At 48.6% G+C, this 22,438-nt stretch overlaps 2 protein-coding genes across 3 annotated transcripts in view; one reads left to right on the forward strand and one right to left on the reverse strand.

Annotated features, from left to right (window-relative positions):
• Positions 1-1,475: 1,475 nt before the first annotated feature.
• The window catches only part of RBPJL (recombination signal binding protein for immunoglobulin kappa J region like), a 68,637-nt gene continuing 47,674 nt past the window's right edge, over positions 1,476-22,438 (forward strand). The window contains exon 1 of one of the 2 annotated variants that reach the window (XM_054046083.1): positions 1,476-1,829. In XM_054046083.1, coding sequence (XP_053902058.1) covers positions 1,750-1,829 — 80 coding nt within the window. In that variant the 5' untranslated portion in view covers positions 1,476-1,749. The remainder of the gene's footprint in view (positions 1,830-22,438) is intronic. The other variant, XM_054046085.1, reaches the window with a different exon arrangement.
• MATN4 (matrilin 4) overlaps positions 11,872-22,438 on the reverse strand; it is a 30,609-nt gene continuing 20,042 nt past the window's right edge. The window contains exons 4-11 of the mRNA XM_054046080.1: positions 21,212-21,334; positions 20,242-20,364; positions 19,437-19,559; positions 18,677-18,799; positions 16,910-17,323; positions 16,218-16,370; positions 14,738-14,842; positions 11,872-13,981 (exon numbers count right to left, since the gene is read on the reverse strand). Coding sequence (XP_053902055.1) covers positions 13,923-13,981; positions 14,738-14,842; positions 16,218-16,370; positions 16,910-17,323; positions 18,677-18,799; positions 19,437-19,559; positions 20,242-20,364; positions 21,212-21,334 — 1,223 coding nt within the window. The 3' untranslated portion in view covers positions 11,872-13,922. The remainder of the gene's footprint in view (positions 13,982-14,737; positions 14,843-16,217; positions 16,371-16,909; positions 17,324-18,676; positions 18,800-19,436; positions 19,560-20,241; positions 20,365-21,211; positions 21,335-22,438) is intronic.

Genomic DNA, 22,438 nt, shown 5'->3' on the forward strand with positions numbered 1-22,438 from the left:
CCAGTGCTTTTGCAACCCCTTACAAGTACAGAGATGTGTTGGCCTGTGGAACTAGGCTGAGCATAAGGAAAGATCTTGGTTGCCTGGGCATCACAGTACAGAAAAATACATTAAAAACATTGGATTTCTTTGATTTTTAGTACAGTTCAATACAGTATTGAACACAGTGCATCATACCTCTGAAGCCCCTCGATGAAAGGTTCTGTAAAAGTTAAAGTGCTGGTATCCAGAGTGGGATGTTTTGTTTTGTTTTTCCTACAAATGTGTGAGAGGGAATTCATTCCTTATACATGGGAGGGCAATAGTTCTGGCTGGAGCTGGATAATGTGTGTGCAGGTTCTGTGCAAGCTTCCCACCCTACCGCTCTGGTACTGCCTCTTCCCCCCCACACACACACACTACCCCGTTGCCCTGCCCCCACTAGGCACTCACCAGTTGTCCAGAAACAGGACCCAGCACACATAGAAGATGAGAATGATGGGCACTAGGACTCAGGATCCTGGAGCTGCCTGCCAGCCTCAGCCAAGGAGAGGGACAGAGGGAGCTTCTTCCCTCCCTGACAGCTAAGCAGAGCTCCAAAGAACTTGGGGTTGGGGAGTGCTGGGGGGGGACAATGCCTGCTCAAACTACACCCACAGCTGGCACGGGTTCCAGTGGTAACTGGATTTGTAGTGTCCGGTCACCAGTGTTAACCAGATCCCTGGCAGTGTGTTCCTGCAGCGCGGGGAGATGCAGCAGGCTACCAGGTGAGCTCCTGCCAAGTCACAGGGGGCTGCTTTGCCTTTCCTGCTGGCAGGAGCGCTCCAGCAGGGCTGTGTGAGCAAGCTCATTGCCCCCTCCACCCGTCCCCGGCCGCGCCCCCTGCCTGACCAGTAGGGCCTAAAAAATAGGAGGGCCTAAGGCTATAGCCTTATTAGCCTATGGATTAATCCAGCCCTGCCCTTTAGTCTCTCTGTGCCTCAGTTCCTCCTGGTGATATTAGTACTTCCCTACCTCTCAGGGTTGTTGTTGGATCAATACATTTGTGAAATGGTCACTTACTATGGCAATGGGATTCTGCTGGACTCTGATTGAAATGGGGGGCAGTATGATACCAAGGGGTGTACATAGATGGGTGCATATGGCCTGATAATTGGTCACATGGTTGCCTTGTGGTATTCTGAATGCCTGAAGAGTTAGCTGCTACGGGACAGCAGAAGCTAACCCACCCCTTACTGGTGAGCTCAGCACCAGGAAGGAGGAGCTGTCTGGAGGGAGGGGTGCAGGGAGAGCAGCGCCTGAGGGCGCAGCGCACCTGGCCAGGGAGTAGTTGATGTGAACCAGCAGCAGCTTCCTCTGTGTAGCAATATTGCTCTCTAACCTTGGAGAAAAGTGGAGATTTGGAATAAGTGCCAGATGTAGTGAACCTCGGAGCCTGGGTCTACTGGAGGAGGTGAAGATTGTGGAGGTGAGAGTTTTAGTAGGGAGTCTCCTTCCCAGGGAGCTCTGAGGCAGGACCGGCTCTAGGCACCAGCAAAACAAGCAGGTGCTTGGGGCGGCACATTTCCAGGGGCGGCATTCCCGCCAACCTCTTCAAAAATTCTAACATCAAGCCCGAGTTCTCCTTGGGCAACAAAGTGCCCACCAACTGCCTGGATGTGGCGGGCAGCGGCCCTCTGGGCTACTGCTACAAAGTCTGACTGACCCCGGAGTCCGCCAAGGGTGACTTCATGTTCATAAAGCCCTACAGCCCGAGTCCCCCGAGGAACAATGAGAAAGCTGCCGAGAACTTACCGGGACCAGGAAGGAAGCCCTGAGCGGCCAATAACACGGTCAGTGCCGCCAGCCAGGTAACCCTGCGCTGCAGTACAGCTGGTGGGGCTCAGTGGGACGCACCGGAAGAGAGTGCCATGAAATACCCCTTCAAGGGTTGACCCGGCTTTCCCCCTTCTTCTCTCCCTCCCCCGCCCCCTTGGAAACGAATGTGAGCCGGGAGAAAGCCTTTCATTCAGGCACAACTTTTTAAAGATAATGACCCAACCCTTTAAGTGGCAGTGTCGGAATTAGCACCCGTTGGACAGCAGGCAATTCTCCAGCGCGCTCCTTACCCATGTCAGTTAATGATTTGGGGAACGTCAGGCTCATTTTAAATGAGCGAAAGTAGCAGAAAGTGCTCAGAAGCAGCAGCCCAGCTCCTAGTAAGACTGAAATACGGAGCGTGCCCAGGAAAGCCAAGGGCTGTCTCAAGAGATAACTGTCCCCTTTTGAGGGCTCTCGCTTAGCCTCTGATTGTGGCTGCACAACCCCGTAGCCTTCCTTCAAGAGACCCAGACGTAAGACCGGTAGGGTTACCATACGTCTGGATTTTCCCGGACATGTCTGGCTTTTTGGGCCTCAAATCCCCGTCCGGGAGGAAATCCCAAAAAGCCAGACATGTCCGGGAAAATAGGGAGGGAGGGGTCGTGGGTCTTGGGTCCGGGCCAGAGCCGCTGGGGCCGGCGGTGCTCGGCCGGGGGCCGGAGCTGCTGGGGCTGGTGGTGCTCGGCTGGGGGCTGGGGCCGCTGAGGCCACCAGGCCAGAGCCTCTTGGCCTGGGCCGGCCAGCCGCCAAAGGGAGCCGCTCGGCCGAGGGGGCCACGCTGCACCCCGCCCCAGCCCCAGCCCCAGTTTACCTGCTGCCTCCCTGTTTCAGGCTTCCTGCGAACATTTGATTTGCAGGAAGTAGGGGAGGGGGAGGAGCAGGGGGGCGGAGTGTTCAGGGGAGGGGGCAGAGTTGGGGCAGGGACTTGGGGGTGGGGAAGGGGTGGAGTTGGGGCGGGGCGGGGAAGGGGCAGAGTTGGGGCGGGGCCGGGGCCCCTTGGAGTGTCCTCCTTTTTTTAAATTAAAATATGGTAACCCTAAACACCGGGGTGGCAAAGTATGCGGTGATTTAAGCCTCTTGAAATGTCACTCTCTAGTCTGTATTTCCCCTCCGCACATATTACAGGCGGCACGAGTTACTCAGGCACTCTAGTATCAGAGGGGTAGCCATGTTAGTCTGGATCTGTAAAAAGCAACAGAGAGTCCTGTGGCACCTTTAAGACTAACAGATGTATTGGAGCATAAGCTTTCGTGGGTGAATGCCCACTTCTTCGGAGGCATGTAATGGAAATTTTCAGAGGCAGGTATAAATATGCTGGCAAGAATCAGTCTGGAGATAATGAGGTTAGTTCAGTCATGGAGGGTGAGGTCCTCTGCTAGCAGTTGAAGGGTGAACACCAAGGGAGGAGAAACTGCTTTTGTAGTTGGCTAGCCATTCGCAGTCTTTGTTTAATCCTGATCTGATGGTGTCAAATTTGCAAATGAACTGAAGCTCAGCAGTTTCTCTTTGGAGTCTGGACCTGAAGTTTTTTTGCTGTAAGATGGCTACCTTTACATCTGCTATTGTGTGGCCAGGGAGGTTGAAGTGTTTTCCTACAGGTTTTTGTATATTGCCATTCCTGATATCTGACTTGTGTCCATTTATCCTCTTACGTAGTGATTGTCCAGTTTGGCCAATGTACATAGCAGAGGGGCATTGCTGGCACATGACGGCATATATAACATTGGTGGGCATGCAGGTGAATGAACCGGTGATGTTGTAGCTGATCTGGTTAGGTCCTGTGATGGTGTTGCTGGTGTAGATATGTGGGCAGAGTTGGCATCGAGGTTTGTTGCATGGATTGGTTCCTGAGTTGAAGTTGTTATGGTGCGGTGTGTGGTTGCTGGTGAGAATATGCTTAAGGTTGGCAGGTTGTCTGTGGGTGAGGACTGGCCTGCCTTCCAAGGTCTGTGAAAGCGAGGGATCATTGTCCAGGATGGGTTGTAGATCACTGATGATGCGTTGGAGAGGTTTAAGCTGAGGACTGTAGGTGATGGCCAGTGGAGTTCTGTTGGTTTCTTTCTTGGGCTTATCTTGTAGCAGGAGGCTTCTGGGTACACGTCTGGCTCTGTTGATTTGTTTCCTTATTTGCAAATTTGACACCATCAGATCAGGATTAAACAAAGACTGTGAATGGCTAGCCAACTACAAAAGCAGTTTCTTCTCCCTTGGTGTTCACACTTCAACTGCTAGCAGAGGACCTCACCCTCCCTGATTGAACTAACCTCGTTATCTCCAGACTGATTCTTGCCAGCATATTTATACCTGCCTCTGAAAATTTCCATTACATGCATCCGAAGAAGTGGGCATTCACCCAGGAAAGCTTATGCTCCAATACATCTGTTAGTCTTAAAGGTGCCACAGGACTCTCTCAGGCACTCTAGTGGCCTATGGGGTTTTCAGCTCCTTTGTCTCAATAAGAAATTCAGGCAGATACACCCGGCTCAAGCAGATTCAGATGCAGTCATTGCCCAATGCTGCATCAGTACCGCACCCAGTCAAAAAAAACAAAACAACAACATTGCAAAGTGCAAACATGTGTAAAAGCCCCCCCCCCCCCAAAAAAAGGGGGGGCCAAATTGTTTTGCTTGGGGCAGCAAAAAACTTAGAGCCAACCCTGCTCTGAGGGCGGTAGTATCTGTGCTGGCCTGAGGCCTGATTGGTGTGGAGTCTCTCCTCCATGGCAGCAGTTTGTGAAGCTTAAATAAAACTTTTAAGTTGAGAGTTGGTTGGCATTGATTGATTTGGAGAGGAGCTCACCCTCTCCCCTTTGTATGGAGTTGCAATATCACAAAGATGATTGCTTAGTAGTGAACAAGCTGGAGTGAACTGGGAAGGAGCCCTTTCTCCCACTCTTCTGGGAATAGTGGGATGGTCCTAATTTGAAGGTTGAGAACCTTATTCCACCCTCCTCTCAGTTATGAGAGGTCCAAGTCTTTGACTTGGAGACTGTTTGCTCCTCCAAGCTCATTCTATGTATCCTCATCCACTGCAATCTGAACTGATTTCTTCTCCAAGAAGCACACTCCCCTAGTCACCACAAGGAATTTGGCACACACTAGTTCTTTTTTACCTGCTTCTTTGAAGTCTGAGGAAAGGAAACCCTTGGAAGTATCTTTATCCACTGAGGATCTTATAGATAAGGATCTTACAGATTTAGAATTTGTGAATAGTAGGACCAAAATCTACTAGTCTATATCATCAGACTTGGTGGATTATGATGCTCCTTCAATTAATGATTTTCAGTTCCCATTGGTTTTATCTTCGTTAAAACGTCTTATGGAGGATTTAGTGAATATTAAGAATTGTTTCTTTGAATTTAAAATTCTGTGGGGTGGATTATGGGATGAGTGGTTTCACTGGCAAGCTGGATTCCCTTATCAACCCCCCCACCCCACCCCCAGATAAGTCTGATCTGGAAAAGAAAACACCTAAAGTTATAGATAATTTGACTCAGACTCAGGATAGGAATATACAGAGCTTTATTAATGTTCCAAAGGCTAACTGAAGAGAAATTGACTCTTCTTCTTGGCTTACCAGACACAGGATCTCTGAGGTTTCAGAAACCCTGTCTCTTGATTTAAATACTTCCAAGCATAATTCCCCCTTCCTTATACATCTTTGAAATAGCTGAGTCTCAGAAAATGCCAAAAGATTGGCCCTCTGGTTCTTGACATAAATGGGCCCCTGCGTTGCTTTTTAGTTTTTCAAGGGGAATACATTCAGACAGACAGCCCCTTACAGGTATTGATGTAAATCAGTTATTGGTTGATAAGGTTCATTTTTATTTACCGTCTAACTCTGTTAAGATTAAAAGGCACCTTTATTCTCGAAATGTGCATGAGAGGTGGGAGGTGGAATCTTACTGGCACACAGTTCCTAGAACTTAGAATATGAGGAAACAGCTAAGGCGCCGAGGTGTCTTCTTCTCTAGAGTCAAAAACACGCTCATGAGATCCTTATTCTATGGGACATTCTCAAATAACATAAGGTATTATTCTTTAGGTCTATAAGAAGAGGCGGGGTCTTATTACTGGTCTTATCAGAATATATCTCAGACGTTTACATCAACTCTTCCTCAGGTGTACCTAAAACTTTTCGTACTATTGATTGAATTGGGTCTCCTGAGTTTGACCCTCTGGTCTCTTCTATTAGGCCCACCAGCTTTATCATTCCCCACCCCAAAATGGTGCTATTTTTATGGGGGCCTTGAGATAGAATTCCAAGAGGATCCCCCTCTCTCTCTCTCTCTCTCTCTCTCTCTCACACACACACACACACACACACACACACACTTACTTTATGTTCACAATCTCCCATGCAGACGACTCATCAGAATAACATAGTATTTGGAGACTAATCAAATTCTTACCATGAGGCTGTTGGGACCATTTCTTATATTTAACTAGATTTTTCGATTTCTTTTTCCCTAGCCAGGGAGAGTTTTTGCCAGAACAATTTTTGTATTTTATCCTGGAATTTATCTGCGAAGAAAAATAAGATGAATGATACGGAGCTTTTTTTTAAAAAAAATTTTGGAAACTTTTGTTTTGATTTTTTGACAAGAAATATGGTTAGCTGAGTCTGAATTTATGGTCTTTCCTGGTTTTCAATCCTTTCTCCAGGAGGAAGTCAATTGTCAAAAGGGGACGTATAGTAGGAGGATTTGCCACCTTGGTTTCCTTATGCCTGAAATCCTTTGGAATCAAAGTGGCAGGGCCTTTGACTATATTTTAATTTTTTTCTCTGAGCTCCACATTTTTGTATTAAATGTTTATTTCCCCTCCCGCCCCTCCATATCCTCCCCATTTTATTCTGAGTCATTGTGGCATTGGACAAGCAATTTGTTATGGTAGGTCTTCAACTCCCAATGGCTCATCTAATTATTTTGGGAGATTTTAATGCTCAACTAAGTCCTCCAACATAGTCAGTAGCAGGGGAAGAAATCATTGAAGAGATTTATGAATTTTCTCTTCCAAACTCTAAAGACCAGGTGGTTAACATCTCTGGACAAAAATTAAAGGCTTTATTAAATAAATTTAACCTGATACCTGTAAATTGAAGAAGTGTGGGGGATAGAGAAGGCCATCTTACCTGTATTTCATCAACTGGTATAGTATTACTGATTATACAATTAACCCTAAAATTAATTGGCCCTTCTATAGGGATTTTTCTAGACTTTCTCTCCCAGATAGTGACCACCAACTCTCTCTATGATTATGAATGATGTTTCCTTTTTAGAGAGAATTTTATTTCCAATGGGTGAGGATGCCTTAATTATCTCTTTGGAACATGGCTATAAAAGACTAGGGTTGCCAACACTCCAGGATTGTCCTGGAGTCACCAGGAATTAAAGAGTAGTCTTCAATTAAAGATTATGTCATGTGATGAAATCTCCAGGAATATGTCCAACCAAAACTGGCAACCCTATAAAAGACTAAAATGGACCTCAGCCATTTGTGACAAATTATTTAAGAGATTGGAAGACTCTGATGTTAGATGTCTCAGAGATGTAATTATTGAGACAGAGAATTCCTCTCAAATTTTTGAATCATATGAGTTGCTGGTAAAGTCCGTACAACCACTTGTCTCCAAACAAATTGATTTTGGTTTTAATTATCCAAAAAATGCTTTCAAAGATAAATGCATTTGGCTTGATACAAGCCTCCTCTAGCATGTATAGCTAATAGGGTAAGATGCAATTCCTCTCCCAATTTACTTCAGAATTTAGTAGCTGCCAGAAGAAGATACAAAAGTTTATTATAGCATAAAAACCAAGAATACCTTACATCCTTGTGGAAGGATTTTGAAGCAGTAGCAAAAGCGAAAAATTATTCCATGGTTTAGAAGATTGTGGCTTTGGTAGATATACTCCAATTAGGAACCCCATATTAATGATGAAGCCTGGATAGCACATTTTGGCCAGGGCTTTAATGATTCTCCCCAACCAGTTTTTTTATCTAATGCTACCATAGCTGCTGCAATGAAAAAGCATGTCTTTGATCTACCACTTGGGGCTTAGCCCAACAATGGAAAATAGCTCCAGGGGAAGGTTTTCTCTCAGCTGAAGTTTTTCAGGAGAGTCTTGCTTGGTGGTGTCCAATTTTGGTTAAATTATTTACTGTCATTAATCATACTGGATGGATTCCATCTGACTGGAAGTCTAGTATCATAGTTCCCATTATTAAAAAAAAAAGAAGAAGAAGAGGGGGACAGTAAGTATCCTGTTTCATATAGACCTATTAATTTGTTAGATGTGGCAGGGAAAATTTATTCCAGATTTTTACTATATAAACTTGAAATAAGGGCTTTAGAGGCCAATTTATTACATGAAGATCAGTCTGGCCTTAGGGCTGGTAGAGCTACAATTCATAATTGTTTTATTTTATCCTATATAATTTATAAATATACTATGGTTAAGGGTACTAGATTGTATGCTGCTTTCATAGCTCTAAAGATGACATTTGATTCTAGTAATTGAGACAAACTTTGGGCAAAATTAAGAAGGATGGATGTCAATATAAGACTTTTGTATATTTCGGGTGCTCTACAGCAGGGCAATATGGTTGGGTAAGAACTAAAGTCAATGGAGAATGTATGACCATTTCCCCTACTTCTAGCGGTGTATGCCAGCCTAGTGCCTCTTCTTTTTAACGTATATATTAATGATGTGGTTGTGGTATTAAAGGAAGATAATTTTTCTCCATTGCAAATTAAGGGTAGCTCTCTGCCAATGTTATTGTATGCTAATGACATGGTTGTTTTATCGCAAACTCCAAGAGGCCTCTGCTAGTTACTATCACATTTTTCTTCTTCTTGTAATTCTCAAGACCTGGGTCTCAATAAGGTCTTTTTTCTGAGAGCAGTAGAGCTTGTATTACTTTTCTTAAATGTTGGTCTATGTACTTTTCCAGATTATAGATTGCCCCATCTTTGCCTTCAGGAAATGGAGGAACAATCTGTGTACGCCTTATTTCCATAGTATAAGACCCTCCGATTTATTATAGACTTTGGTAGCATTTGCTTCAGAGTATGCATATTTTGTAAGATTTCGCTTTGTCGCCTGCAAGGCGTCTTTGGTTTGGCTGATAGACTATCCGTGGTTTTCTTCTGAAAACCAAAGCCCTGTGGGGGTTTAAGCAGGGAACAGAATGGATGTGTCTCCTGAACTCAGAAACACTTAGTTATGGTGACAAGAGCCAGCTGCAGGAGTTCATGCTTCCCAGTTACATAGCAGATGACACAGGAGCTAGGGAAGGGGCAAGGGGACAGCGCAATATGCATTTGGCTGGATTCTGAGTTGGAGCACAGCCTAGTGGGTAAAGCAGATCCTTGTTCTATTCCTGACACCTCCAGTGACCCACTGCATGACATTGAGAAGTCGTTTCCGCTCTCTGTGCCTCCGTTTCCTCATCTGTAAAATGGGGTAATGATACTGACTGCCTAGAGAGCGGGCTTGTGAGAACAGATTCAATATTGGCTGCAAAGTGCTTTGAGATCCTAGGATGCAGGTACCCAGAGCGAGGCCCCGTGTTCATGGCCAGCTGAGGTCATTGTGGCCGTTCCCTGCTGGGTTCCCTGGCAAGGCAGGTGTGTCTTTCTGACGGCTCACTTGCCCCAGCTTTCATCTTTACACCCGGGAATTGGCACCCACCAATGATAGTGGCTTCCAAACAGTAAGGGCAGCAGAAGGTCCAAGGGTAATTTGCCATGGGTCTGAATTTAATCTGTGCCTCCCCCCTCCCCCCCCGTGCAGTGTGAAGACAGAGCTGAACCAAGGAGTGATGTTAGCTTTCAAGGCAGCACAGAAGGGGGAGGGGGAGCAGTTACACTTTCGCTGCCAACATGGCTACAACCATCGTGCCAGGATAGGGAAAACCAGGCCCTCAGGGATTAGCTGGACAAGTAACGAGGCTTTCTGAGCTTCGATACCAATGAGAGTTCCCATGAACACAGGACCCATCCCCTTCTCTTTGTGTCTGTAACTCTGTAGCGGTTTCAGAGTAGCAGCCGTGTTAGTCTGTATCAGCAAAAACAACGAGGAGTCCTTGTGGCACCTTAGAGACTAACAAATTTATTTGGGCATAAGCTTTTGTGGGCTAAAACCCACTTCATCAGATGCATGGAGTTGAAAATACAGAGGCGGGTATAAATACACAGCACATGAAAAGATGTGTGCAGATAGCTGGCCCAGCAGACCTGGATAGAATTACCCAGAAAGACTATAGCCTCGGTTCAGGGCGAAGGTGCTCAGCCAGGTTTATTGTCAATGAAGGATGGCTCCATCCACGAACACGTCTGCTCGTTACAATGGACTCAGCTCAGTCAACCATGGGACTCTCTGGTGCCCCCTTGGCTGGTTAGTGACCGAGCCTACCCCTTGTACCTGCTGGTTCGAACAAAACACCTCCCTCCATCAGCCTGTCCTTCCATCCCTATCCTGACTCGGGGTCGATGTGTTCCTGTACCATCTCCCAGAAATGTGTTTACATGAACAGCCAGTACCTAGGAGTGCCTGTGGTTTACCAATGCTAGCTGTTTTCTGCCAAGTTCCTGTACCGGTCAGTGAACTTGTAAGCAAGCATCTGCTTTATGACAGGGCCTGACTTTGGTTCATAGCATGGCTCTTGAGGACTTTAGTTCAGGCCTTGCACCAGGCCCAGTGCTCCAGGCTCCCTCTCTACTACAGCTTTAATCTAGCATGGCTAAAAAGAGTGGGGAAGACATAGTGGCATAGACTTCAGCATAGGCTAGTAATGTAAGGCCACACTCAGGGTCCTAAGTGGGTTTGTGCGGCCTGTGCCAAAGCCCATGCCACCATGTTTTCACTGCTCTTTTTAACCACACTCATTAGATAAAAGCCAGCGCGGGTATGCCTGCCCATGGTGCAATCACCCCTCTGATGGCAGTGTATCTTACACTCCTTCTGGAGTAAGGTACTGCTCGGCGTGAGCATATCCGAATCAGGCCCTTTACCAGTTACAGTCCATCACTGCTGATGAGCGGGGGCTAGATGCTGCCAGTCTTGCTCACACAGACTTACTCCATAAGTTGTCCCTTTGATCTCTCCGCAGTAAGGAGCCACTAACTCAGTCTGAGTCAGGGCGGCAGTGACACTCTCACCATTTATTTCTCCTGAGGAGCTCAAACTGCTGCAAGTAGCATTGATGGCCAAGGAAAGCTCCATCTTCCCCTGTGCCCATTGTGGTGAGTCGATCAGCAGTGTTGTTATAGCTGGGGGAGAGGAGCCCTGCAATGTACACGTGTGCTTAACCGGAGTCACTGGTATTGCTGTGTCGAGTTCTCCCTCCCTGTTTGTTACTCCGCCGGGCCTGGCCTGGATAAGATCTTCAGGGCAGGGTCTGTGTCCTTCAGCTTGTTCCATGAAGTCACTAGCACAGTGCTGGGTGCAGCAGAAACACTCCCCATGAGTGCAGAGCACTGGTTATTATTTTAATAATAAGTAAGGCAACTTTGCACAGCTACAGCCTTCCTTCTGAGGACTGGCTATCGTCTGCGCTAGTGACCCAGCTTTGATTCTTGTGTCCACTCATTCCAGCTGGGGGTCCCTGCAGGACTGGCTGGGAGGCAGGGCAGCATGTGGGCAGCTCACCCCATCACTGCCAGGGCTGTATCCTTCTGTGGGGAAACTCCTGGCTGTTCGGCACATGAACTCCAGCCCCACGCAGTCCTTCCCCTGGAAGTGCATATACTGCTGTATCATGAACACGCCCTTCCCAAGCCCTTGTGTGTCAGCAGCACGGAGGGATGCTGACAGCACAGCAGAACCCTCTCTCACACGCACAGTGTCTGGAGCTGTGTACACATCAGGACAAAGTCTGACATCTGGGGAGAAAGCGGCTGAAGGTTGGCGTCATGCTTTGTGCTGGGATTTGCACCCTGTGTTGCTCCACCTGTGCATTTAGTGTCAGGTCATGGGGCCGACACTTGTAATAAAACGATCATGAGACTAAGACAACATTCAAAGCCAGATGGTGTCTGGAAAATGTCTCTTTATTGATGGGAATCAGTGCCAGGTAACAGTAGCCTCCGTAACAGATTCAGCTCCCCCGAGGAAGAGGAGGCTTTGATGCACAGCTTTGCACTCACTCTACAGAACAGATGACCGCACAGGTGCTCTGGGAGCATGAGTGCCTTGGTATGTGGTGGTCATTTAAAAGAGGCTCAATCAGGAATGGGAGGGCTCAGGCCCATTTTCATGCACGGCCCTCCACTGACAACACCCCACTGTTCGACTGGCAGCGCACACTCCCCTTCCCCCCAGCAGTGCTGAAAGTGTGTGATGGGGCTAGGGTTTGGGAGAACAGGGTCACACCCCTTGTCACACATAAATGTGGCTTTCATTGCATCACAATGGACAGGGACTAATGAAGGGCAGATTTTCCTCTCTGACCCCCATATAAAATGCAGCCTTCATTATAACACACTTCAAGCACAACAATCCCTGGCTGTCACAGCAGTTGGAAATGGAAAAGACCTATTAGATCACCCATCTCATCGCAAGGAGCTACCACAGGACAGTCTAATAAGGAAGAATCTTTAATGCTGTTACATCTGTGGCGCATTCCTGCACACACTTCGTAGCACGACTTTTCCGCTTGCAAGGCTGCACCCCAATTATTATTCACTGGCCCCAGAGGTAAGAGCCCATGGACCAGGTTTCAGCTGGGGGTCAACTGGCATAGCTCCATGGACTTTGCTGATTTATACCAGCTGACTCTGGTGACATATAACATGGGTGATGAGCTGTCCTTGAGGGCCTGGATCCATTATGCAATATTAACGGACGGAGGAGTCCATTTCAAGGAGGGGACAGGCATCAAAAAGAAAGGAGTCGGGGATAATGGCACTGTCACAATCCCATAGTGATTTCCCATCAAATGGAGCTGCCATCACTTGAGGCACTTTCTGCAACACATCACGTGTAACCTTTAAAGCAGAGAATTTACACCGGCCAGTTCTTTCTCCTGGGAGAGTAGTAATAATGGCCCAATGACTGGTTGGCTAGGAGCAGGTTGTCCTGGCTTTGTGAAAGCTGGAGTCACATGAATTGAATGTGACTTGATGCAGACTTTATTTTCCAAGGTTCCCAGTGAAGAGGAGAGAGAAATGTCATAAAAATCTTCAGCGTGTTTATTATCAGGATATATATATATGTATAAAGGTGTTTAAAAATAGTACTATCCTGCTTTCAGAATTAAAGATATATACACATATATATTTATAGATTTTTTTTTGCTATTTGATAAAAAAAGGATAATGACAAATTCTGCAACAGTTCTGCCAAAATCAGGGTGAAAGGGGGTTTGATGAGGAATATCCCAGTTATGTTCGATCCTCTTTTCTGTCTGATGATTTATTCCGGCCTTTTTTCCCCTCCCCTCTAATTGAAATCAAAGATTACATTTAAATTCCTGTGCAATTAAAGCAAAAAACTTCAGAGACAAAGAGGTTGCTGCAGGTGCTCTCATTTCACAGTCAAGATTAGCAGGGCAGCCGAGGGAGTTTCTCACATGGGGTACAGGGTAGAAAGTATATTGGAAGTTGCCAGAGTTTCTCCCCCCAATTACACAGAGTCTAGTTACAGCTGAGCAAGAGCTGAGCTACTTGAAGCATTCAGGATGGAATCACCTGCTTTGCAAAGCATCTTGCTGCCTGATGGAAGCTCTCGGCTGTGCACTTGGGCTTCATTGGAGAAACCGGTGGCCAGCTGCTGTCGATTAATGGCAGGTGGGTTAGAAGATGCTGATTGTCCCAGTGCCCATCTCCTTTCTTAAGGTCCAAACTGACCCCATTCGTCACACCTCAGCCCGACCCCGTTAGTCCAGAGGAATGGAACAGCCTCAAAGGCTGAATCCACTCATTTTCGGAACAGGGTTTTTTTACCCTCTGAGTCCCCGTCAAGATTTTGCAATATAAGAACAAACAACGACCCTTTACAATACTCTAGGAATAACAATGACGTGTAGCTACGGTACGTTTCCGCCCCCCGAGTCCAAGTGCCACCTGGCCATCTGCAGGGATCATTTCTTGTTGGCGATCTGGTTTTCCAAGTCTTCGAGTCGGGCCGTCATCTGAGCGAGTGGTCGTGTTAAGGAAGCTGACGCAGAAACGAGACAACGTGGCCTGCTGGTGAGAAGAGGGCTGGGGGGGCTTAACATCAGGTTACGAGGGCGTCAGCCCAACAACATATGGCTAATAAATTAATTGTGCGAACATTTCACCCACACTAAATAAAGAGAGTCCCCTTTGTGTCTGCTGGAGACACCGCTTTCCTGGGAGGCCTGCACCCTGACACAGAGAGCTGTGATAGTCTTCCCCAGAACAGCTTTTGGACATCCACAAACATGAGCCTGCCCCCACTTTGCACTCTTTTCCCCCTTCCTGTAGGCACCAAACAGACCCAAAGATCCCCTTTACTCTTCTGCTCACCCTGTGTTGCAGTAACCTGTCCCTCCAGCAGGAGAAAGCTGGATACAGCTCTGGTAATCCCATTGACACAGACACAACTGCCATTTAGGGCAAGCATTTCACACTCATTACTATTCAATTGCTAAGGCACTTGGGAGCCCCTTGCTCTTCCAAAAGGGTACCAGGGAGCACAAGTGAACTGGAACTCAGCTCTGCCAGCCGTCACTGCCTGGTCAACATCATAAACGCCATGGGCCAACTCTTCCATGGCAGGCAGTGCAGCCCACGAAACCCCACTGGCTGAATTACGCAGAGGAAAAATCAAGGCAGACACCGTCCTTAGAGGAGCTGGAACAAACCCAGCTCCATTTGGATCCTGCACCGACTGTCGCTCAATCAGGCCCTTGCTGGTGACCCAAAAGGATATGTTTCTCTGTCAGGCTTTCCAGGATGGCCACGGTGTTAGACTGGAACTGCACAAGGGCCTCACACTCACACGGGCTCCGGATCTCAATCTCCCCTTTGCCCTCCTCTGAAAAACAAGAGTTTAAACAATATCAGGAACCCTCTGTCCTTCTATGGCATCTTCTGAAAGTCCTTGATGAGCATTACCCCCAGCTCTTCCAGGAGGTAGGCAGCTACTCTCCCCGTGTTATAGATGCGGGAGTTTGGAAGTGACTTGCCCAAAGATATGCAGGCGATCAGCTACAGGGCCAGGAATAGGAGAGAAAATGTAGCAGAACCCAGGAGTCCTGACTCTCAGCCCTATGCTTTACCCACTAAGCCAGCCTTCCGCTTTCCTCAGACCAATCAGTTTGGATGGAATATTCCATATCGGGAGAAAACACCAACCGCTGTGGGGGTGTTATTCTCGCTGATCCCCATGTACACCTCCCATGCACATTGATGGGGGCTACGCTGGCTCAGGGAAGGGAACAGGGCATGTTAACAAGGACTACACATGTGCGGTGATGAGGGAATAGATCCCTTTGGTTTTGACATCACAGTTCACTCTTCTTTTAAAATGACCAGCAGAGCCCCTCACTGCCCTTCTGCCCTGTGATTTTATCAGGTCACTCTCTTCAGTAAGCTCTCGAGCCAGGCATTTCTGACTCCCAGATTATTCTCCTAACACTGTATCTCTGCTTATCTAATAAAAACCCGACATGCTTATCATAGGAAACACGTAACGCCAAACAGTTCTGTACAACACACTCCTATTTTCAGATTCCCCATATTTGCCAAGCGAGCTTCCGGGCAGAGCATCTGCAGCTGATTAACATAAAAACGCACCGGCCGGGGCACATTGCTCTGTTGCTAACTAGGGAAGGCTTGGATCCTGAATGTCACAGACGCCACCGTTCTGCCTCTGAATTCCTCCTGGAAGTGCTTTGCAATAGGGAGAGACACCGTATGCTACAGGCACTTTCATGCAGCCTCCCTAACTCAATCATCCGCATATTTTGTTGCTTGGCTACAGAAAGGTCTGTACAGAATAAACTGAGTTGTTTCTCTTTATCCAAACTAGACGTGGCAGAGGAGGAGTGTCTAAGCTCTTCTGCAATATAAATATTAAGTAATAATCAAGAACACACAGGAAATCAAGGCTGAAGGGCCTGGCCCAGCTGGAGTTGCCACCTGTCTGGTTTTCACCCAGACAATCCGGGTTTCAGCTTGTGCGTCCAGGTACCATTTGACAAGTCCTGATGTCCAGTTTTTTTGATCTGGGGGCGAAGAGGGAGAACAGGGGCAGGACCTTGGGGGAAGAGGCAAAGAAGGGGCTGGGTCTCGAGGGAAGAAGTGGAGAAGGAGCGGGGCTTCGTGGTTCCCATTACCAGCCATTAGAAAGGTGGCAACTCTAGGCCCAGCCTGGGTGAAGCCACCACACAGGCCCTGCCAGCACCTACCTGGGCAGATGTTAACTTTGAGGTTGTCGACTATATGAGTCATGGTGCTAAAATCCGCAGAGTACGAGAAATGCTGTTCCACCGGCTCAGAGGCAATTTCTCTCAGCTCCTCTTCAACAGCTTTTCCAACCCCAACTGCAAACATGGTGATCCCTGCACAATGGAGCGAAGGGTGGTTCTGTACAAGCTGAACCTGCTCGATGGGCATCCTGGACTCCATCGCCCCAGAACATGCCCACAAGGCGGGATCCTCCTAGAATGACATCAGCTGGGCCAATGCTGCCACAGTGCTAGTGACCATAGTGCCCTGGGTGCTTCTGAGAGCATCCTTTGAATGTGGCAGCCACATGGATAGGCCAGGTAGCTGGGGCTAAATGCAAGGGCTTGGTCAGGGTGGCCAGCCCCTCACTTTCTCTGCCTCAGTTATAAGCTAATATGTGTATTATCCTGTTGAGAGTCAGCAGCTACACGTACCAGGGACTGGGAGGGTCAGTGTGCCAGACACTGAGAGGCCATGAGCTTCTCCATGCTGCAGGCACCCAGGGACCACCAGCTGTGTGCAGCGAGGGGCAAGCGGAAAATTTGCCTGGCATGTTGGGTGCATGAAGAGCATGCCCTGAGTCCCACCCACTCAGAGCCCAATGAGCTGTGAAGCCGCTGGGGTTCGTCATCCTTTTCCCATTTCCCCTCACCTGATTCTTTTGCTTTCCTGGCCCATTCAGCGATATCGTCCTGGGAGCGCCCATCGGTGAAGACCAGCCCAATTCTGGGAATGTTCTGGGAGAGGGGCCTGGCACCTTCGGCCTCTGAGAAGCTGTGCTCTAGCATGTGCTTGAGGGCCAGGCCGGTCATGGTGCCCTTCTCCATATACTCCACCTTCAACACTGCCTTCTTGATGTCTTCTGCCGTCTTATACTGGTTGAGTGGGAACTCGGTGCGCACACGACTGGAGTACTGGACCAGCCCCACCCGCGTGCCGTGGGGCGACACATCCAGGAAATCCACAATCTGGTTCACAAACTGCTTCACCAGCTCAAAGTTCTGAGGCCGGACACTCTTGGAGCCGTCAATCACCAGCACCAGGTCGACATGGCTGCTCTTGCACTCTGCACCAAAGGAAGAGGTGAAAGGTTAGATGGCACCAGCCCTGCCTCCCGAGCAGGGCCAGCTCCAGGCACCAGCCAAGGAAGCAGGTGCTTGGGGCGGCCAATGGAAAGGGGTGGCACATCTGGGTCTTCGGCGACAATTTGGCGGCGGGTCCCTCAATCGCGGCGCAATTGAGCTGCCGCTGAAGTGCCGCCAATCGGCTTTATCTTTTTTGTTTTTTTTCACTTCGCCGCTTGGGGCGGCAAAAAAGCTGGAGCCAGCCCTGCTCCCAAGGGCACAAAGGGAGAGCTTAGAGCGAGCAGATACCAGGGGCGGGGGGAGCAGAGCCAATGGGCTCTGGGACTCAATAGGGATTCTTCCCCCTGGATTCACTGCTGAACTAAATGTGCTGGCTGTAGCTGATGCAGGAAAACAGGACACAGTAAAAATGTGGCTACAATGTCACAGCCCTGAGAAACCAGGTGGGTGAGGCGATATCTTTTATTGGACCACTTCTGTTAGTGAGAGAGACAATCTTCCGAGCTTAGAGAGAGCTCTCTTCAGGTCTGTGTAAGCTGGAAAGTTTGACTCTCTAACCACCAGAAAGTTGGCCCAGTAAAAGATATCGCCTCGCCCCCCCCCTTGTCTCTCTAATATCCTGCGACAGCTACAACACTGCACACAGCCCTGAGAATTCCACTTCGACCCTCCGCTCTGACCCCAGAGATTCTTGGGCACCCTTCTCAAAGCCCTCCAAATTCCCACTCCCCCAAGAACTCCCTCTGAGGGCCCTGTGCTTCCCTTGCCAGTCTCACACACACACCTTGCACTGTTGCTTCCGTCCCTCTGGCCAAGGAGGACCAAATGGTACCTTAACACTTCCATTCAGAGCTGGTCATCACCTCTCCTTAATCAGCCAGAGGCCACTCAACCGAGTGCAGCAGGACTGCCTTCTCTCCTTCCAGAGGTCCATGTCAGCTTCCCCAGAACATTCACGCCCTTGTGCCTCACATCCCCCAGTCCTCTCCTGGTCCATGGCCAATCCTGCCAGCCACAGGGCTGTATTGTTACACAGCAGTTTACTTAGTGGTGAGCTTCTTACTGTATTTTCTAACCAGAGAACCCCCTGGAATTCCTGTCTCTGTTTGGGTTTTGGATGTGTCAGTAGCCGAGATGGGTCTGGAGCAAAATCCCAAGATCAAACACTCCTGAACCTTAGGGTGGTTTGAAATTCCCACCTAAATCCAGATTCAATTTCACATCTCAAGCTGCCCAGCTCTCACTGGGAGCACCTTGAATCTACGTGCCAGTTGCTACAGACCGAAGGCCATACATTAAGGACACTGCCCGCAGGCTGTGTCCCAAATACTCACTATTGCATGTCTTTCCATCAGCATGGAGCTGCTGTCCCTCTGGGCAAACGCAGTGGTAAGAGCCAGGGGTGCTGACACATTTAAACTCACAGCCGTGATCTATCCCATTGCAAATGTCACTGGCTAAAACACAAACCAAAGGGACAAACACACCATGTTACAGGACATGTCATTTCCTTTGTGATTACCAAGGAAGTGCCAGGCACAGAACATCTCTTTCTCAGATGGGAACTCAGTGGAGCTGTAGAGATGAGGCTGATACACCCACATGCGCCAATGGGAGATGCACGAGCAATCGCTAACTTGCCATGAGATCTGTCCCTCTGCAGATCCTGGGCTGTTCAGCTGAATGGTCTGCACTGACAGCACTCGTTCATCCCAGTGGAACTCGGGTTCGTGCACCCCACACCTTGGGGTGTTCTGAAGTGGGACCCAAGTTTGCAGGAATTAATTCCTCTTAGGGCTGTAAAGGAATCAGAAGTGCCACCAGCAACACATCTATAGCTCCTGGTGTGACCTCAGGGCACACCCTGGTAAACTCTCCCCAATTTTCCCTGTGCGCTCTCTAATGTGCTGGCAGGGCATTCTGGGTCCTGACATGCAAATGAGCACATCAACCAAAAGGACATCATTATGGTGAGACTTGCTTGGATTCGAAGGCTAGCAGCCAAACCCGGAGGCTGTATAGTATACGGTGGCCTGCCTGTGCTCTCTGGAGTGATGGCGCCCTCTGCAGCAGAGAGGCTGACGCAGCACTCACCCTGGCACGCCTTGCCGTCGGCCTGCAAAGTGAAGCCGTCGTTACAGCGGCAATAGTATCCGTTCGGGATGCTCACGCACTTGTGCTGGCAGCTGTGGTTTCCAAAGTTGCAGTAATTAATCACTGGAAAGAGAAGGAGACACACAGGCGTGAGGGACATCAGCCATTCACAGCTCACCCATGACCCTTGCCAAGAGCTCGAGGGCTAATTGACCAGCTGGGCCTGTTCCCGAGATGAGCTGCACTGGTCTTTTATCAGCTCTTTGCTGCCACTTGTCCTCAGGCCCTACAAGGCTCTGGAAATACAGGGCTCCCGCATATGGCTCGATGCCAAGGCCCTGCCTCAGGATGGTGAATTAGCTCAGAGCACAGTTGGGACAGGACAGGGGTCTATTGATAGCACACAGGGGCCATGGAGCTCCCTGCTCATCACTAATGGGGCATCTGCTGGCCTTTCAATCTGGATAAAGCATATGTGGGCCACCACTCTGAGTTAAATCTCTCCTCGTGGACGGTGGCTGCTAGGAGCGGGTGGGCAATGTTGAGACTAGAGGCCTGTTCCAGGTTCCAGACTCTCTCCTGCCCATCTCCTGTCATGAAGGAGCCTAAGGGAGCAGAGTCCCGTGGGTCTGGGAGAAGTAAGAGATGCTGGAGAGAGCGATGGCTGGGCTCTCCACAAGGGCTGAGGGCAGGGGAACATAGACAGAGGGCATGGTGAGAAGGAGGGGAATGTCTGGGGTGATGAGGGGCAAAGGACAGAGAATGAGAAACAAGAGGAGGAGGCATAGAGGAGACAGTCACGTACCGGTACAGGTCTTTTTGTCCTGGTTGAGATTGTAACCCGTCCGGCAGTGGCAGGTGTAGGACCCACGAGAGCTGACACACTGGTGCTCACAGCCATGCTTCCCATCAGCACAGGCATCAATGGCTACAGAGAAAAAGGAACCACCTTCTTACCCATTCCTTCACCACCTCACTCCTCGGTGCCCCCAGAGGGGGGCCACCCTCACCTCTGCCCTCCTGGCCTCAGAAAGAAGACACAGCACAGACAGGACATGTCTGAAACGAGGGTGGGGAAGCGTGTCGCACAAACACACTGACATAGGGGCAGAAAGAGGGGACCTGATGGCCATTGTGGGCCCATGCAATTACAGCCCATTTCCAAAGCACAGAGCCTAGGTATTTTGTCTTTTGCTCATTTGAAGGCACATTCCCCCCCTGCCAGCACTCGGTCTGGTGACACTGTGCAGGAACCACGTACAGAGTTCAAGGGTATTTCTGACAAGGGTCTGTGTCCCCATTTACTCTTGCTCTGCGTGGACCCCAAATGAAAAGATGCTGCAGCTGTGGGTGGTTATGTTTCAGATGAGTCATTCCCATCTCAGCAACACGATTATCACTTCGCAATAGAATGAAATCCAGTCTGCCGGCCGTTCCTATTGCTCTCTGCAAGGGTTCTTAACGCAGACCTAGGCCTATGGTCAAAAAGTACTAATAACTAATTAGCTCTAGTACCTACGTCCAGCACAACACCAGCAAGCTAGTCAAAATGGGGGGCAATGTGGCCTCGTGGGGAGAACGTTAAACTGGGACTCAGGAGACCTGGATTCTATTCCCTGCTCTGCCCCTGGTCTGCATGGTGACCTTAGGCAAGTCTCTCTAACCCCGTGTCTCAGATTCCCCATTTGTAAAGCAAGGATAATGATACTAGTCTCCTTTGTAAAACGCTTTGAGATCTAAGATATAAACGTAGATCAAATAAAATATGCTCTTACGGGAACATGTCTTTCCATCTGTGTTGAGCTTGTATCCAGGGTTACATTCACAATAGAAGGAGCCTGGGACACTGACACAGGTGTGCTGGCAGCCATGGTCCATCTCTGTGCACATATCCACACCTGAAAGACACAGTTGGCTATGTTGGGGATTCATTGACTCAGAGCATGTGTCAGGTGATCTAAGTTCTTATATTGCCTGCATCACTGCGGTGTCTGCTGATGGTGTTCAGGTCACTGCTATCGGTTGTTATAACTTACATTCTCCAAGGTTTTCATCCCCCAAAGCATCTCAGATTGAATTCCAGCCTATGTACACATAGAGACCACTCGCCCACCACAGGGGCAACATGACAGCTGCTACCAGCACACTGCTGAAACTCCTCTGGGTCCTTAATAGCCCCACAAGTTAGTGATTATTTCTTGCCAGAGTTCTCCATGTTCCTGACGCTGCACAGTGCTAGTTGTTTAGGATTTCTTCAGCTAAACACGGTCTTGGGTCTCTGGATCTTGCGATAAAGGATCGAAGAAATGTTCTAATCTCAGCTCACATCCCGGAGCCGGGAAAACCCACAGACCTAATAAGATTCAGGACTTGTCTACATGGAGATTTACCCCAGCTTAACTAACAGTGTGACTTTACACTGATATAGTTAAACCAGTGCAAAAGTCTGGGTGAATGCCTTAATTTCGGTTTAAGAACATAAGAACGGCCATACTGGGTCAGACCAATGGTCCATCTAGCCCAGTATCTTGTCTTCCAACAATAGCCAATGCCAGATGCTTCAAAGGGAATGAACAAAACAGGGCAATCATCAAGTGATCCATCCCCTGTCATCCTGCCAATGGCAGCATCTGGCAATCAGAGGCCTGGGGACACCCAGAGCTGGGGTTGCATCCCTGACCATCTTGGCTAATAGTCATCAATGGACCTATCCGCCATGAGCATATCTAATTCTTTTTTGAATCCAGTAATAGTTTTGGCCTTCACAACATCCCCTAGCAATGAGTTCCACAGGTTGACTGTGCCTTGTGAGAAGAAGTACTTCCTTAAACCAGGCTTACTTTGGTTTAGGGAGGCAGTGTGGCCTAGCAGATAAAGCACCAGTGACTCAGAAGACTGGCTTCTATTCCTGACTCTGCCACTGGCCTGCTAGATGACCATGGGCAAGTCACCTTCTTTGTCAAGTGCTTTGAGATATGCTGCTGGTAGGGATGTGTAAGAGC

The sequence above is a fragment of the Malaclemys terrapin genome, chromosome 12, assembly GCF_027887155.1.
Source record: "Malaclemys terrapin pileata isolate rMalTer1 chromosome 12, rMalTer1.hap1, whole genome shotgun sequence".
Lineage (NCBI taxonomy): Eukaryota > Metazoa > Chordata > Testudines > Emydidae > Malaclemys > Malaclemys terrapin.